This window comes from Antechinus flavipes, chromosome 3 (genome assembly GCF_016432865.1).
Source record: "Antechinus flavipes isolate AdamAnt ecotype Samford, QLD, Australia chromosome 3, AdamAnt_v2, whole genome shotgun sequence".
In the NCBI taxonomy this organism is placed as follows: Eukaryota; Metazoa; Chordata; class Mammalia; order Dasyuromorphia; family Dasyuridae; genus Antechinus; species Antechinus flavipes.
In genome coordinates, this window is record NC_067400.1 from 482,254,251 (window position 1) to 482,271,732 (window position 17,482).

Here is a 17,482-nt window from a genome sequence, read left to right on the forward strand (position 1 = left end):
AATTTTTTTCATTAGAATATAAGGTTCTTGAGAATAGTTGTCTCATTCTTTATATTTGTATCAGTATCTAGTGAGGTGCTTAGAATATAGTAGGCACTTAATAAGTGTTTGTTGATTGTAACATGTCACCACATTTTTACAGTTATATGTATATATACATTGCTATTTGAGTGATTTTCAACTTCATTTTTTATACACTGTAATATCCTTGACCATAACCATAGAACTTCACCAGGAAGATATGAGTGTCTAAAATATTATATGAGTGTCAAAATATTAACATTTTAAAAGAGGATGGAATTCTAAATTATGGACTCAATTCATTGCCCATTTACTTTAGTGTTCCTCCTCTACCTGTTTTTTCTTGTGTGAAGAGTTAAAGTCAAAATCTTTGAATGATTCAAGGCTTGATAAAATCAGTACAATGTCATTTCCAAATAGAAGTATTTGGAGGCTTTTTGCCTTTTTAATTAGATTCTGATTTGGATAACTTCTATGGCAGTAGTCATTGTCTTTTACCTTTGACAAGCATACGTGTTCCAATCATGGGGTGAACAAGGTTATCATTATTGTTTAGTTGTTCAGTTGTGCTTGATTCTTTCTGACCCTATTTGGGATTTTCTTAGCAAAGATACTGGAGTGGTTTGTCATTTCCTTTTTCAGCTAATTTTATAGATAAGGAAACTGAGGCAAACAGGGATAAGTGGCTTCCTCAAGGTCACATAGCTAATTTTTGAGAGCAGATTTGAACTCAGATTCTTCTGACTTCAGGCCTGCTATCCTATGCATTGTGCAACCTAGCTGCCCTAGATCAAAGTTATATGTATTGTAGGTACTCCAAGGAGTCTTGTATAATTATAGGTGACTCCTTAGTGGAGGAGATCCCAGGAAACATTGCATTCTATCAAATCAAATACTATTTTAATCCCTCTCCCCACATATATACAGAGCCACACCAGTTTTCCACGGTGTAAATGCTTGAACTGAAGGTTTACCAGTGGGCTCTTAGAAACTGGTCTGACTCCAGTATCCTCTTGAAATCAATGTTCCCCTTGACTTCCATACCTCACTTATAGCCTCTATCATATTCATTTGTGCATCAGAAATGAACAACAGGATGATTTCAGAGAGACCTGGAGAGATTTACATGAACTGATGCTGAGTGAAAAGAGCAAGGCCAGGAGATCATTATATACTTCAACAACAATACTATATGATGACCAATTCTGATGGACCTGACCATCCTCAGCAATGAGATGAACCAAATCAGTTCCAATTGAGCAGTAATGAACTGAACCAGCTATGCCCAGCGAAAGAACTCTGGGAGATGAGTAAGAACCATTACATTGACTTCCCAATCCCTATATTTTTGCCTGCCTGCATTTTGGATTTCCTTCACAGGCTAATTGTACAATATTTCAGAGTCCGATTGTTTTTGTACAGCAAAATAATGGTTTGGTCATGTATACTTATTGTGCATCTAATTTATGCTTTAATATATTTAACATCTACTGGTCATCCTGCCATCTAGGAGAGGAGGTGGGGAGAAGGAGGAGAAAAATTGGAACAAAAGATTTGTCAATTGTCAATGCTGTAAAATTACCCATACATATAACTTGTAAATAAAAAGCTATGAAAAAATTAAAAAAAATAAAATAAAATTTGTGCATCTGACTTTTTTCTCCTATTACATTTTAAGCAGTTTGAATATGAATACTGTTTCTTATTCATCTTTCTACCTCCACTTTAATTGTGAGTACCTTGGACATAAAACTTCATGGTAGCTTTTTATTAAAATGTTTGAGGTGCATGATGAGGTCATGATGTGGTGAGTATTGAAGATGGAAAAGACAAAAGCACATCAATTTGAGGTCACTTTTATTTAACATCAAAAACTCTTCAGAAACAAGTGTTTCAACATATCTTTACATCTCATTTTTTAAGATTGATTATAATCCTTTCCTTTAGGATCTTATTTTCTATTATTAAGTCACATCTGCTCTTACAATCCTTGTACCAGAAGGGGACTCAAAATGCTTAAAACAAAAGTTGCCTTAGGACATGAAATAAAAATTATCATTTAAAATTGATAATTAAATGGATTCTGTGAACTATTAAAATAGTAGTATTTGTTGTCAGTTTCTTCTAGAATCTCAAAATGTGGAATTGATTAATTTCAATTTATAACTCTAAGCAAAGACTATTTGCAGACATGAAAGGTTGGTTCTAATTGGAGAAAAAATTGAGAGATGATCAGATCAACAAACTACTTAGGGGTACATATTGAGACAAACATGGATAAAAGACTTGTTATGAAACTATTCTGACTTTTAATTATTGATAAGAGAACCCTTATTTCAAACTCTCATTTCAGTGCATGGAACAGATTCTAAATTCTCAGCTCCTCTTCACCCTCACTTCCATCCCCTAAGGAAAACTCTTAAAGACATTATTATAGTTCATAGGCTCCTGAGAAAAGATTTCTTCCCAGAAGGATTTAATGTAAAATGAAGAAAGGTCTTTGGGAGGAGGAAAAAATTTGAACCAAATACCTGGTGATGCAGCTATATTTCTGTGAAGGCTGGAAGTACATCTTAAAACAAAGCCATTATCATAAATAGTAAACAATAACTCAGAATTTACTCCCAAAGCTGCTCAGAGATTGATTTTGATGCTTTGATTCCTAATGTTCCTGTTATCATCAGCCTCTTACAGCCTTTTTCTGCCTGGGGTTTGTGGGGAAGAAGCTTGTGAAGCCCCAAATTAGAGGGTGAGCTTCCATTCTGTTTATCCAAGTATTTCCTTCCAAAACCATAACCATGGGAGTCAAAGGTTCTGGGAAGTGTCCCTGCAGATATTGTATGTCATTATTATATTGTTTTGGGCCCCAATTATAGATTATGGGGCAAAGACCAAATTGGCAATAGCATGGGCTTCAGCCTTCATAGGGCAGAAGATTAGATCTCTGGATCTATGATTTTAAAAAGCTCCTGAATCCCCATGTGTGCCTACCATTCATTCTCTAGTAACAGACTGCATATGTGAGGTGCTGCTCAGTGAATGAATTTTCACAAGCATGAAAGCATGCTTGACCAGGTTCTGAAAAAAGGACAAAGATAAGTGAATAAAGAGAATAATTGAAGAGTCATCCCTTCTTTTCTATTCCTCTGTATTCCAGTAGCTGTACTCATCTCCCAGTAGCACAGTGAACACTTTTACAACTCATAAGATGTCAGAAACAGCTCTTTTCAAAGGTAGGATTTCTATATCCTTCCTATATTGATACTACATATGTGGCTGAGAGATGCTGGGACTCAATGCATGAACTACTGCTCAGCTACTTCTATTCCATTCCAGGAGAATGGAATGGTTGTCAGGAATCTAGTCCCTGTCTTGTAGAAGTCAATTCAAGTTAATTCTGAATTCTATCACCTATGGTTCTGGTTTTTCTTCCCTCTTCATCCAGTGGTTATAGAATTAATGCTGTGCAGAGAGAAAGGAGCACCGTTTCATAGTTGTTTCAGATAATCAATTTCTAAAGTTAAAACATCCAATGACTTTTATTTTTCATCTTAGAACCTAATCTAATGCCCTACTTTCCATTCTTCATAAACTAAAAATTAAAAACATCACTTAAACATAACTCTCAAAATGACATTGTATGTGGTTGCATGAATATCTTAGTGGACAGAGAACTATTTCTAAATCAGAAAACTTGGGTTCAAATCCCTCTTGTGCTGTATTCTAGAGGTGTGACCCTATATAAATCAAGTTCTTGATTCCCCAGGCAACTCAATGAGACTAAGTTACAGAGCAGATGCTAATCTCCACTGGTAGAGGATATTTCTAAACAAGAATTCCCTATGAAATAATTGGGTTGTAAGAATTTCACAACTGTCCATGACAACTTAAGAAGTTGTTAAGGTAGGGGTATTCTATCCAGCCTTCTTGGGTAGTGCTGTTAGTTTCATTACTACTTCCTTTATTACCTCTGCAATTTTTCTTTTCCTCCTATTCTTCTAAGTTTTTCCAAGTTTCTTTTGGCAAAGCCACAGGGGAAGATTTTAATTATAATCAGAAATACAGAGCTGAGCATGAACATATTTTATTTCATGCTCTAGATTACCATATCCATTCTTCAGGAACTTGAAGATCTGGAGCCTGTGACTTAGCTGGAAATACAATTGTACATTTAAATAGCACTTTGAGTACTGCAAAATATTCTTCTCACAACAATGCTTTTAGGTACTACAAGGCAGTAGAAATAGTATTATATCAATTTTTCAGATAAGAAAACTGAGGTTCTGAGAATTTAAGTTATTTGTCCATAGTCAGTAAGGGCCTGAAGGTGGATTAAACTCCTAATTCCAAGTGCAAGGACCTTAAGGAAATCATTCAATATCAAATTTATTTGCTTAGCAACCAACTTCTAAGACAAGTAAATGAGCAGTGAAATTTTAATCCAAATTTAGGAGAGATATCTTTCACTGAGGATCAAGAACCATAGATCAGTCATAATTGAGATCACCAACAACACAAGTGTGAATAGCTGTATTAGTCAATTCATAAATATTTAGTAAATTTTTACTATCTGCCAAGCACTGTGAATGATATTAGAGATACAAATGCCAAAACAAAACAATTCCTGCTCTCACAGAGCTTATATTTTATCAGAGGAAACAACACATCTGCATACAAGCAAATATAAAATATATTAAAAAGATTCCAGATAAGGTGTTAAAATTTAACAGGCTGAGCTTATTAACATATTCATATTCAGGGCAAAATATGGAACCCCAAGAAATAATTCTATTATTTTTAACATAACTTATTCAACTATTCAAGAAGTCTGAAGTTTTGTTAGATTAAATAGTAAAGTTTACTTGTACCAACCACGACTGTGTCAGATCACACTCTGTTAAAGCCAGGATTCCATGACCTGGGGTCCATGTACATAATTTAAAAATGTTTTGATAATTGAATTTCAATATAATTGGTTCTCTTTATACCCCTGTGTTTTATTTATTTATGTTATTGAGTGAAGGGGTTCATAGGGTTCACTAGACTGATAAAAAGGTTAAGAACTCTTTCTTTAAGATGACTTTCCCCCTACATTTTAAGAGCACCCCAAATTTGAGGCTAGACATGACCAGTAAATGCAAAATTGTGAAGGAGATGCAATTAGACTTCTCCTTCTGTGTTTTAATAGTATCTTATTTTCTGTGTCAGGAGCCACAGGCTTTCACCCTGGCTTTCAAATCCTGTCTCCCCAACTTTTCATGAGTACACACTTTGAACTTTCCTTTCTGAGCAGTATAGCACTATAGCAAACTTTTTCTGACCTTATTTGGTACTAAAATTTACCATTCTATATCTTTATCCCTTTGAGTCCTACTTTTCTTTAGTAATATGTCAATTTGATATGCCTTTAAAGTTAACAATAACAAATAAGTAATTTAAAAAAATGAGAGCCTTCTGAAAAAAAATGACCTGATTCAATGGGAATTTTATTGATGATAGTAAGGAAATGATATAGGGTCAAGTGAAGTCCCCATTCAGTTGGCCTTGAAAATATAGAATGAATTTCTCCTTTGCTCACTTTCAAAACTATGGACAGGAGACCTGATACAATCTTCAGACTAGAAGTAAAAAGAATGTGGAAGGTGTTTCCAGCAGAAAGTATACAGCATTTAATCTTGCAAAGGATGAATGAGAAATCTACAGACCTGTGTGAAGGTTCTCTCTAAAGGACCTGACTTTGAGAGAATGAGGATTAGCAACTACAAATAATCAGATTTCTGCAAAGTGAGTATTAGAGTGAGTCTTACTAATAGGTCAAGAGTTAAATCATCTGTGTCATACTGTTGAGTCATTACTGAAACATGGTTAGTATTTCTTGGACAAAATATGAGTAGTCAATTCTTGTTCCTTTGTGTTTGAGGAAAATCAGAATTCAAAATCCCATCTGCCTTTCAATAAAACCATTTTTCTATCCTGATTGATTCTGAGGGAGTGAGGAGATTTATGTTGTGTATGGTATATACTTAACCCCCTATTTCTATCTATAGACAGATCTCACCTCTGAAGATCATAATTGCAAAAAAATCATTCCACAGTGACTGAATTTATCCTTGCTTGGTTAACTCACCAGCAGGATCTCAAACTCCCCCTCTTCATTCTCAGTGATTTATATGGCCAGGATAGTGGGGAATTTAGGTTTGATCCTATTAATTGTACTGAATTCACACCTTCATACTCCCATGTACTATTTAATTGGCAACTTGTCCTTTACTGATCTTTGTCATTCTTCTGTCATTATACCCAGAATACTGATGGGCTTCTTGTCAGAGACAAACAGCTTCTCTTATCCTGAGTGCATGATTCAGCTTTGTTTTTTTCACATTTTTGCTATTGCTGAATGTCACATGTTAGCAGCAATGGCATATGATAAATGTATTGCCAATTGCAGTCTTATCAAGGTTGCTCTTTTCTTGTAATGGGAGCATATTTTCTTGGGATTATTAGTTCCACTATCCACACAGCTTCATGCAGAGATTATTGTTTTATAAGGCTAATGTGGTCAATCATTACTTTGGTGATCTTTTTCCACTCCTAAGCCTCTCTTGCTCCAGTATTTATAGCAACGAAATGCTGATTTTATGTTTCAGTGCATTTAACATACTTGTCCCAACCCCAAGCAGCCTAAATTCTTATATCTTTATCATCAAGAGCATCCTCTGCATCCATTCCACTGAGGATAGGTACAAAGCTTTCACCATTTGCATACTACACATTGTTGCTGTTATTCTCGGTTATGGATCTGCCATGTTTGTATATCTGTAGCCATCTGCAGTCAACTCCATGAATCGAAGAAAAATATCCTCTGTGTTTTATACTAATATATTGCCAATGTTGAACACCCCCTCCTCCTATTTACAGCTAAGAACTAAGGATGTTGGGGCAGCTAGTTGGTATAGTGGATAGAGCACCAGCCCTGGAGTCAGGAGGACCTGAGTTCAAACCTACTCTCAGACACTTAATACTTCCTGGCTGTGTGGCCCTGGGTAAGTCACTTAATCCCAATTGCCTTAGCAAAGAGAGAGAGAGAGTGTGTGTGAGAAAGAGAGAGAGAGAGAAAGAAAGAGAGAGAGAGAGAAAGAGAGAGAGAAAGAGAAAGAGAGAGAGAGAAAGAGAGAAAGAGAGAGAGAGAGAGAGAGAGAGAGAGAGAGAGAGAGAGAGAGAGAGAGAGAGAGACAGGTTGGAATACAGGTAAACAATACAGTGGGTCTTAGCACCATGGGAGTTTACCGGGCCAGCTGCGGATGACTGATGTCTTTTCCTTCTTCAATGTCAGAGAGATTTAAAGGTTAATTGGACATGAGGGCACACATATTTGGGTATTAGTGAGTGAAAGATTTAGCACTTTATCTAATTCCATGTGATTACCTATAAATCTACTTCATTAAGTGCTTTTTTACAGTTATATATGCCTATTAATGATTTCAAGGTTGCTAATTTTTTTCTGCCATATCCAATCTTTTAATTGTTGGGATAATTTATTCTTTTCCTTTAAAAAAATATTCTTTTTCTTATTTACTTAATTGCCAACAAATGTAACTATTCCAGAATACAGAGAAAAGTAAAAAAGAGGATTGATTGTATGTGAAATTACAAACTATTCTTTATGAACCATTTTCTAAAAAAATTCTTATTAAATGAAGAAGTAACAAACTTACCTTGTATGTTTATGTCCACTTCTGAATGTCTTTTTGTTTGTTTTTGTATATTTTGTATTTTACTGTTGTCTTCTTTCTTTACTTTTTCCTTCCTATTTCGGTCTACCATGGAATATGCCTGCTCTCTAAAGGAAGTAAAAGCTTCATTCTATCCTATGGAAACTGTTTTTCTATTCCTGCCTTTTTTCCTCCAATAGAAGACGACTTATTTAATTGCCCACTGGAAAGGACATTTCATGACTTAATGCTCACAAGTGTGAATATAATTTCCAGAATTTCAGGCTATTATTATCTGCTGAATTTATAGCAGTACATAATAGTAAACATAATCTCTTTTTTCTTTCCACTTGCTACTCTACATTTTGAGACTAGTGATGTGTTTAGAAGAAAAATGAGAACTGGTAGTCAGGCATTGATGGTTGAGTTCTCAAGCATAAGTTCATCTACAAAGCAGAATTATGACAAAAAAATTCTTAACCTCCTCATCTTGTTAAAAGAAATTCTACAATCCCAGGGATCAACTTTTTAATTTAAAAATCAATGTTCTGAATATAATTAATATAGTCTGTATCCTTCAAAAAGAAAAAAAGAACTATTAAGATGTAACCATCAATATATGTGTGTGTGCATGTGTCAAGTTAGAGAAATAGAAAATATATACAAACTTGAAGAAATGTTGAAGAATAATTCTAAAGAATAGTATAATTAATTTGGCTGAGACATCTGAAAATCTCTCTCTGCTTTCTTCTTTTTGAGTTTTCTTTTTGTCTGTTTCTAAATTCCTACCATTTTTGCTCCTGATTAAGCTAACCATAGTATAAAATTTCATGCAAATCTTTCTTGAGGAAAAATAGCACTGCATTCTATGAATTGGAACTGGAAGGTATTTTATAAATAAATGATGTAGTGACATTTCCAAATCTTATAGATAAATGGTAACTGAAGCCCTGAATTATTTCTTGCCTAAAGTGACATAGTTGGTAAGTGTCAAAAAAAATACTACTTATATCTTCTGTACTTTCAGTTTAATTCTTTCCTCCTGTTTTAATGTCTATTTTTTCCCTGGGGAAAATATTTTTAACCTGAAGCCCTTGATCTTTGTAGGGAGTTTGTGTATAGATTAGAGGAAAATTTGTAAATTTGAATGGAAAACTTTTTTCACTACTCTAATTGAAATTTAGTGTTTCATTCAATTATTTTAAAACATTATTCTGAGAAGAGTTCCATAGACTTCAGCAGACTCTAGAAGGGTCCATGACATGAAAAATGTTAAGAACTCTTACCCTAAGCAACAACCTGCTGTCCCATCTCATAGATTGAAGAAGTGTAATATTTAACACAAGACCTTGAAAATTATCTTGTTTATTATGCCTATTTTTGATTGCTTTACAATCTGGAATCTGGACAGATTTGAGAGCTGTTATGGAGTTGAAATATATAAGATTGGGAAATTAATAAATGGGCTGAGGTAGAGTCCAGGCTTTAAAGAAAAATTGGGATAAAAGATAAGTTCAGATGACAAATTTTGATGTCTTATTTGCTTAGGTTAGCTCAAGACTCTCTGAATAAAGAAGAGTTTTAGAAGTTATGCCAAAGACATGCAAAGACTCCTTATTTTTGTAAGAGCAGTTACAAAGTCAATTATAGAACAAATCAGATTCTGCCCTTCCTTTCCTTTCTTCTTCTATTGCCCCCACATAATTATAGTATTTCAAGATTCTACATTATAGATCAGGAAACTAATTCAGCTCCATGGAACCCTCAGAAAATGAAGGTGGTCACTGTCAGACTTCAGAAATTTCACTTTTCCTGTCTAAAATATTACCAGATAAATTTGACAGGCCTTGGAAACAAATTAGATAGTTTGGAAGGATGGTGGTATTGTGGATGGTACTAGGGATTAGGGAGAGTTTGGGGAGAAAGATCATAAATTCAGTTTTGAATATTCTCAGTTTAAAATAATTATGGGAAAATTATCTCTTTGTGTTTATGAAAGCTTGTTTACTATACTATTTAGCCTTAGATTACTTCACATAATACTATCTAAGTCTATAAAAAACAAGTATGAAATAGGGAAATGATATGGTAAGGATAATATGGATAATTTGTGATAGAGAATGGAGTTCTTGATATTTCTCCTTTTACAATCTCATCGCTTATTACCTTAAAACATAAACATCATCAGATTTCTAAAGACAATTGAATTTTCTGGGAATGGATAATGAAAGCAACATGTCCCCACATTTTACTTTCTCATCTTTCTATTAAAACTGAAGACTGATTTTTCTAAAACCATGGTCATGGAATTAATTAAAAATCACAGGGACTTCTCAATTATCATATTATCTGAAAATATCTTTTTTCTACACTTAAATACATAAATATTTGTGGAGACAAAATTTTCAATCAACATTATCATACCTCAATGAAAAAAAGTTTTGTTCTTAGAAATTTAAAAATATATTTACCATTTTTGTATTATGTAATAAACTCATATGAAAACTGGGTAAGCATTTTTCTGAATTAATTACAAGGCTTACTGATACAGAATGATAGGATGGAGAATATATTCGATTTAAAGGGCATTAATTTCCACTTCTATCATTTAACAACTATATGATTTTATGTGAGTTAATTTCTCTTAGTCCTAGTTTTCCTGTCTGTAAAAATGTAAATATTTTTTAACACTGTTTTTCTCCTGGAAAAGAGGTTGTAAGAAAGGACTATAGGGAATAAGAAAAACTGAAATCTCAAAAATTATCAGAAAAAATGGATAAGGAACAAAAGCTCTAATGGTACAATAATGTTTTGCATCACTATAATAATTCACATACTCAAAGGTCTCCTGATGTTAAAAACAGTTATTGTAATCATGTTAGGTCTGTCTCTCAAGATAAAAACTAATCCATCTTCTGTTGAATAGAGAGCATGAACATTTTTTAAAAATCCATAATACTAGGGTTAATTGATCTTTTATGATTGGAGAGCAGCTAAGTGTCTCAACGGATAGAGCATAGGGCCCTGAGTCAGGAAGTGATAGCTTTCTTAGTTTAAAAATAACCTAATTCACTTATTAGTTCTATGACACTGGACAAGTCACTTAACTCTTTTGGCCTCAGTTTCCTCATCCCCCTCATATGCAGTAGGAAATGGCAAATCACTCCAGTCTCTTTTCCCCAAATAGGGTCATCAGACATGACTGAAAAATGAATAAACAACAACAAATAATCTTTGGACAAGTCTGGGAGAGATGTCAAAAAAATCTAAAGTAATAGCAATTAATGTTCTATCTCTGACAATCTCTTCTCTGACATTTTTGTTGTTGTTTCACTCACCCTTTTCAATTTCCAGTTATGATGAAAGGAGAATGTATTGGATGCTGCTGTTTTTCTTCCTTGAAGATGTGTGGGAAGGCAGACACAGTGATGTCTATAGTTATGCAAATGAGAAGCAGGTACTAGGGAATGACAATGTCCTCCAAATTCACTCTATTGGGGCCATTATGCTTTTGGAGGGATACATTTCTAGAATATTTAGCATGCCTCTTGTTTTATACCCAGTGATGAAGGTAAGAAATGTTAGGGTTTCTGTACTTCTGTAGTGATGCCTCTGGTTTCTCTCTCAACATGCATTTATCGAGCCTATATAAAAATTCAGATTAACAAGGTGGTCAATCAATAAAGTAAAGCATTTTATTCAGGGTCAAGGAATTGCAATCCAGCACAATATATTATCTTCCTCAGAGAAGTTCAGAGAAGGGAATTATAGAGATTATGTATATTTAGAAGGGGCAGCTAAGTAGATAAATAGAACAGGAATTGGGTCATAAGTTATTTACTGATAGCTTACTGGAAAAACTACAGGATTGGCTAGGTTGCTTCTAGCTTCTGATTGGGCCCCAATCTGGGGTTACTTGTAGGGTCAGTTGAATAAATGAAAGGCAGAAAGGAAGGAGTTGTAGAAGTATCATTGGAACTATTTCTGTCCAAGAATGGGGGTGATTAGAAATTGCTAGTCTCAGCAGAGATTCTCAAGAATTTATTCTAGAAAGAGGGGACGTTTAAAAATTGCTATTCAGAACAAGGTTGAGTTCCAGAATTTCCAAGAAATTGACCAATTTGCACTAAAGGTAAAATCATCAGCAGTTGACTGCCAACCACTGATATGCAGAAGCCAATTTATAGAGCTCTGAGCCCATTGTTAATTTTTTAGTATGCATATTTACACCTCAGAAAACAGCAAATCAATTTACTGCTTCTTTATTTATTGATTATTTAGACTTAAGAAAGTGATGGATAAAATGTAAAAGCAAATGAAGATTACAGAGATTAAACTTAAATTTGTGTGCCTTTTTGGGAGAGCATGTTGTTAAATATTTACTAACCCAATTTTGATACTACTCCAATTTCTAGTAACAATAGATCCTGTGGTTGTCTATCTCCTTAACACTATAGATCATAAACTTCTAACAATTAATAGTTTCCCAGTAGAATTAATTCTTAGTGGATTCACATGTGCAAAAAATGTTTGTAGCAACTCTTTGTGATAGCAAAGAAGTGGAAAAGGAATAGATGTCCAACAGTCGGGGAATGGCTGAACAAGTTGTGGTACATAAAGGTAATAGAATATTACTGTTCTATAAAAAATGATGAACAAACTGATTATAGCTTACAAGCTGATTATAGAAAGGCCTGGAAAGATTTACATGAACTGATTCTGAGCTAAACAAGCAGAACCAGAAATACATTAGACACAATAACAGCAAGAATGTGTGATGATCAACTGTGAAAGGCTTGGTTCTTCTCAGTAGTTCAGTGAAAGCAATCCCAATAGACTTTGGACAGAAAATGTTATCTTCATCTAAAAAAGGAACTAAGGAGACTGAATGTAAATCAACACATGCTCTGTTCACTTCTTTTTCCTGTTTTTTTTTTCCCAATCTCTCGTGGTTTTTCTGTTTTGTTCTGTTTTTTCTCTCCCAACATAATTCATAAAGCGATGTATATTAAAATAAATTTACTACAATAAAAAGGAATAAAAAAGAATTAATTCTTAGCAAAATAATCTACTCAAATAGCGTAACAGGAACAGTAATTGCAGAATAATCACCTCAAAACCCCAAAGTGCCCTCTTCATGAACACCTCAGAATACTCATTGGAATGAATGGTGTTGAACTGAAGGTGCAATGGTAGTAAGACATACATGTAAAGAACACATGTAAGGCAAATCTGGAACTATGGGATCTTGATGTCCTTTTTCTGTCAAAAAAAATTCTTATTAAGTTTACTGAAGGATGTGACATTGGTGATGGTCCATTTCTCAGCTGTATTGGTTTCTCTAAACTAGGTCCTCCCAAGGAATGATACATCTAGTGGGTTGGTTGATCCGCTACTTAGTTAGGCCAAGTATGTTCCTTGTTTGCTGTGGTGTCTTCTGACTGGTCATTACTATTGGCCAGGTAGGTTGCTTGGTCATCAAATACAGCTGCCCCTGGGCTGGGCCAAGAAGATAGTTCAGCTAGGGGTTGATTCTGCTGAGGTGTTAGAGTGCACTGTTGAGCTCAGGTATTAAAGAACTCCTTCATTAAGGAGACTCTTAGCCCAGGGTTTGTGGAAGCCTTTCCTTTTTGACTTCCTTAGGGGCCCATCCCTGAGGTTTGTCACCTGTCAGGCAGGAGACAGGAAAGAGAGATTCTCAGATTCAACAATTCTTGATTCAGAGCTTTGTTCCTTAAATGAGAGGCCCCACCCTAATTTATAATAACCTGTCAATTATGTTGCTCAGGTTCTTGTTGGATTTTATATAAAAGAGTGAAAAGACTTTGAGTCAATCTGTATTCTGGGGCAAATTCATTTTCTTTCTGGCCTTTTTATAGGTAATTTTATTATTCAAAGCCTCAGAAAAGTTGGAATCCTTACAAAGTGTTGTCATTAGAATTGATAGAGACAATAGTTATCTAATTTAGCATGGTTCAGTATGATTGATCTGATCCTACAAGGAGATGTTATGGGCCAGAACTTGAAACAAGGTATTAAGTGGAATGGAGGAGACAATGTTTAAATCTAGTTTAGAATTGATTTAATCCTATAACAAATAATGGTTTCCCAGTGATATAATGATTGGTGTGTACTCAGTGTACAGCATATAAGCAAGAAGCTCTCAGGACCAAATGGCACTCTGGGAGATTGAGAGCCAGGAGTGAGTGGAGGCATCAGTTGAGAAGATTCAGGGGGAGCTGGAGGCAACAAAGGACAAGCTGCAAGAGCTCTTGGAACCAAGGAAAGAGACAAGACTTGGAAGGAGAAAATAAACTTTTGGATTTTATCAGCTGGCTGTATTTGAGGTGATTATTACACAGAACTGAAACTAAGGCTGCCTCCAGAAACCTCCCCAGAAAACCATTATATTTTAAAGAAGAGAACACCACACAGAAAGAGTAGGACAAGAATTAAAAAAAACTCAACAACAACACAAACACAGTCTTACACTCCTTTCTGCTTGTAAAATAGTTCATTTGACTCATTTTTTTACTTCACAGTACTTGTCTTGCCTCTTAATCCTCAAATGGGAAACACCTTCCTCAAAGAGATCCAAAATTGTCTTTTTTTGTGGTGGAAAAGAATTAGAAATTGAAGGGATGCCCATCAATTGAAAAATGGCTGAGTCAGTTGTGATATATGAATGTAATGAAATACTTTTGTACTGTTAAGAAAGGATGAACGGATAGATTTTCAGAAGAACCTGAAAAATTTATATGAACTGATGCTTAGTGAAAGGAACAGAACAAGAAAACTGTACTTAGTAATAGCAACATTGTGTAATGATCAATTATGATAGACTTAGTTCTTCTCAGTAATACAATGATCAAGAGAATTCTAAAAAACTCTTGATGGAAAATATCATCCACATCCAGAGAAAGAACTATGAAATTTAAATGCAGATCAAAGTACATTTTCACTTTTTTGAGTCCTTTGTTTCTTGTGTTTTTTTTCCCTTTTGTTCTGATTCTTCTTTTGCAACCTCTCTAATGTGGAAATGTGATATATATATATATGAACTTCGCTAAAAAAGTGGACCAAGTGTGCTGGCACACTTATCTTACATCACTGCACACAAGTGAAAAATTATCCGATCATGTTTTGCTCCTACTCAACAACTTTAAAGTTTCCTTATTGTATCTAGGGTAAAATACAGATACCCCAACCTGTCATTTAAAGCTTCAATACTTCACTCCTAATCTTCCATTCCAACACTATTTAAATATACTCTTCTTACTGCCACTTCTGTTTCCCTCAAACTGATAGTTTATTTGTTCTCCATATACAACATTCTCTCTCTCAGTTCTCTAATTTTGCATAAATGGTCCTTTGTGTTTAATGTATACTCTAGCTCCACTTCCATGTCACAAGATCCTTAACTTCATTGTTTGGTTCAGGTGCCATTTCATATATGAATCTTTTCTCATCCTACAGTTATTCACATTCTTCCCCCCTCTTAAAATTAACGATTGCACGATATACAAATGATTTGTATATTGTTCACATGTATTTACTCATTTTACATTCTAGATCTCCCTTCATTCCAATTTGTCCATCTCTTATTTCCATAATTGTGTTCATTGCAGTGCTTTTGATGACATAATTATGTTATTTGGTTCTCACATTAATCCCCAGGGTAATTTAGGCAGTTGTCCCTATGTCACAGACCATGGACCTGAGAAAGAGAAAGGCAAAATGACAAATACTAGGCCCCTAGCATTAGTTTTTGACTCTCTTACTTCTTCATGAGAACCTTATTCTCTCATATGTTTTCTTCAGAGCATATTTGACATCTTTGTTCCTTAGGCTATAGATCAAAGGGTTCAACATAGGTAAGATTATAGTATAAAACACAGAGGACACTTTGCCCTGAGTCATGGCATGAGCCGACGATGGCTGCAGGTACACAACCATGGCAGAGCCAAAAGCAAGAGCAACTGCAGCAATGTGAGAGCTACAGGTGGTGAAGGCCTTGAACCTACCCTCAGTGGAACGGATCCGAAGAATGCTGGTGATGATGAAGATGTAGGAGGTAAGGATAGTCAGAGTTGGCGTGAAGATGTTAAATGCACTTAAGTACAAGACCAAAAGTTCATTTACATATGTGTTGGAGCAAGAGAGGCTCAGAAGTGGTAAGAGATCACAGAAGTAACAGTTGATGACATCAGCTTTGCAAAACAACACTCTCTGCATAAAGCCAATGTGAATTGTGGAGCTAATAATTGCCAGAAAGTACACTCCTGCCATGAGCTTGGAGCAAACCTGATAGTTCATCAGAACATTATAAAGAAGGGGACTGCAAATGGCAACATAGCGATCATATGCCATCACTGCCAACAAGTGACACTCAGCAATAGCAAAAATGAGGAAGGAGTAGAGCTGAGTCATGCACTCATTGTAGGAGATGATATTTTTTTCTGACACAAAACTCACCAGCATTTTAGGGGTAATAACAGTGGAATGACAGAGATCAATGAAGGACAAGTTTCTAATGAAATAGTACATTGGGGTGTGAAGGTGAGTGTTCACTTCAGTTAATAGGATCATGCACAAGTTTCCCACTACAGTGGCTGAATAGATAAGAAAGAAGAGAATGAACAAGGGGAGTTGAAACCTTGGCTCATTTGTTAGACCCTCAAGGAAGAAGTGAGTCACTGTGGAATGATTATGTGCATCCATTATCTCCAACAGTTAAATCTCTGTTTAGATAAAAAAGAATAAAATGTTAAGAGCATATCCAGAATGGTAGAGAGAGCACTCAAACTTGGAAGTCTACAAGTGGCACAATCAAGTATATGAAATTTTGGTGCTGATCTGAATTAATATGGAAAGTTTGATGATTGAAAGGTGCTAAGCCATTGGAATTACAAGTCTGGCTAAATAAAGAAAAATATAAACATATTTTCTCAACTTTCAAGAAAACTATAAAATAAAAACCTCACATTTTATTATTTTTACAGTTATGCATATATGACACATCTTTCTTATTGTAACTATACCTTAATTGTAGACAGTGGACTATTCCCTTTATAGCTATCCGGGTCATTCTTGTTCCTTTGACAGCCAAGTATTATACCACAATATCTTTTTTGTCCGAGATCTCCCAGTGATTTCATATTCAACTCCAATTCTACTTTCACACCTTTTGGAATGTTAACTTCTTAGACAGGATCCTATGATGGTATGCAAATTCCTTGGAACAAAGTAAAATAATTGAATATATTGGCTTTATATAGTACACTTTATACAGAAATAAACATTGTAAAAACCTTTGTCTATATAGATTTAGCAAACGACATCTGTGACATTTACATAAAATTTTACATATGCTACATTTTAGAAGCAGCATTGAACAGCAGGTAGAAAGTCAACCTCAATGAACAAGATGCAAGTTAAAGTATTACCTTTATGTGCTTCTGGGCAACTGAAGAATAGTTATGTCTGCCCTAGTAGGAGGAATTTCCTCCCTGGGAGTTCTTAAGACTGGTAAAATCACACAGCAGATAAGTAAACAAAGAACTAAATTACCTTGTAAATTAAGTATTATTTTTTTCCCTTTTTAAGGCTGAAGAAATGGGCTCAAAGAGATTAGCTTGTTCATAGTCAAAGAGGCATTAAATAATAAAGAAACTGATATATTTCTTACTCAAACTCATTCTTCATAACTTTATGCTTTTGCTTTCCTAATAAGATGGATTTTATAGAAT

General features: G+C 34.8%; 1 protein-coding gene and 1 pseudogene across 1 annotated transcript; one reads left to right on the plus strand and one right to left on the minus strand.

Annotated features, from left to right (window-relative positions):
* The first annotated feature begins 6,260 nt into the window (after positions 1-6,260).
* On the plus strand, positions 6,261-13,100 carry LOC127557332 (putative olfactory receptor 8G3; annotated as a pseudogene).
* Positions 13,101-15,518: 2,418 nt separating this feature from the next.
* Positions 15,519-16,457, minus strand: LOC127558052 (putative olfactory receptor 8G2). The gene has a single exon (XM_051991285.1). The coding sequence runs from the start codon at positions 16,452-16,454 to the stop codon at positions 15,519-15,521; it is 936 nt and encodes a 311-aa protein (XP_051847245.1). The 5' UTR covers positions 16,455-16,457.
* Between the last annotated feature and the right edge of the window lie 1,025 nt (positions 16,458-17,482).

Bases quoted from the DNA above. Each gene is read 5' to 3' on its own strand.
- LOC127558052 (XM_051991285.1), bottom strand. From the start codon at position 16,454: ATGGATGCACATAATCATTCCACAGTGACTCACTTCTTCCTTGAGGGT.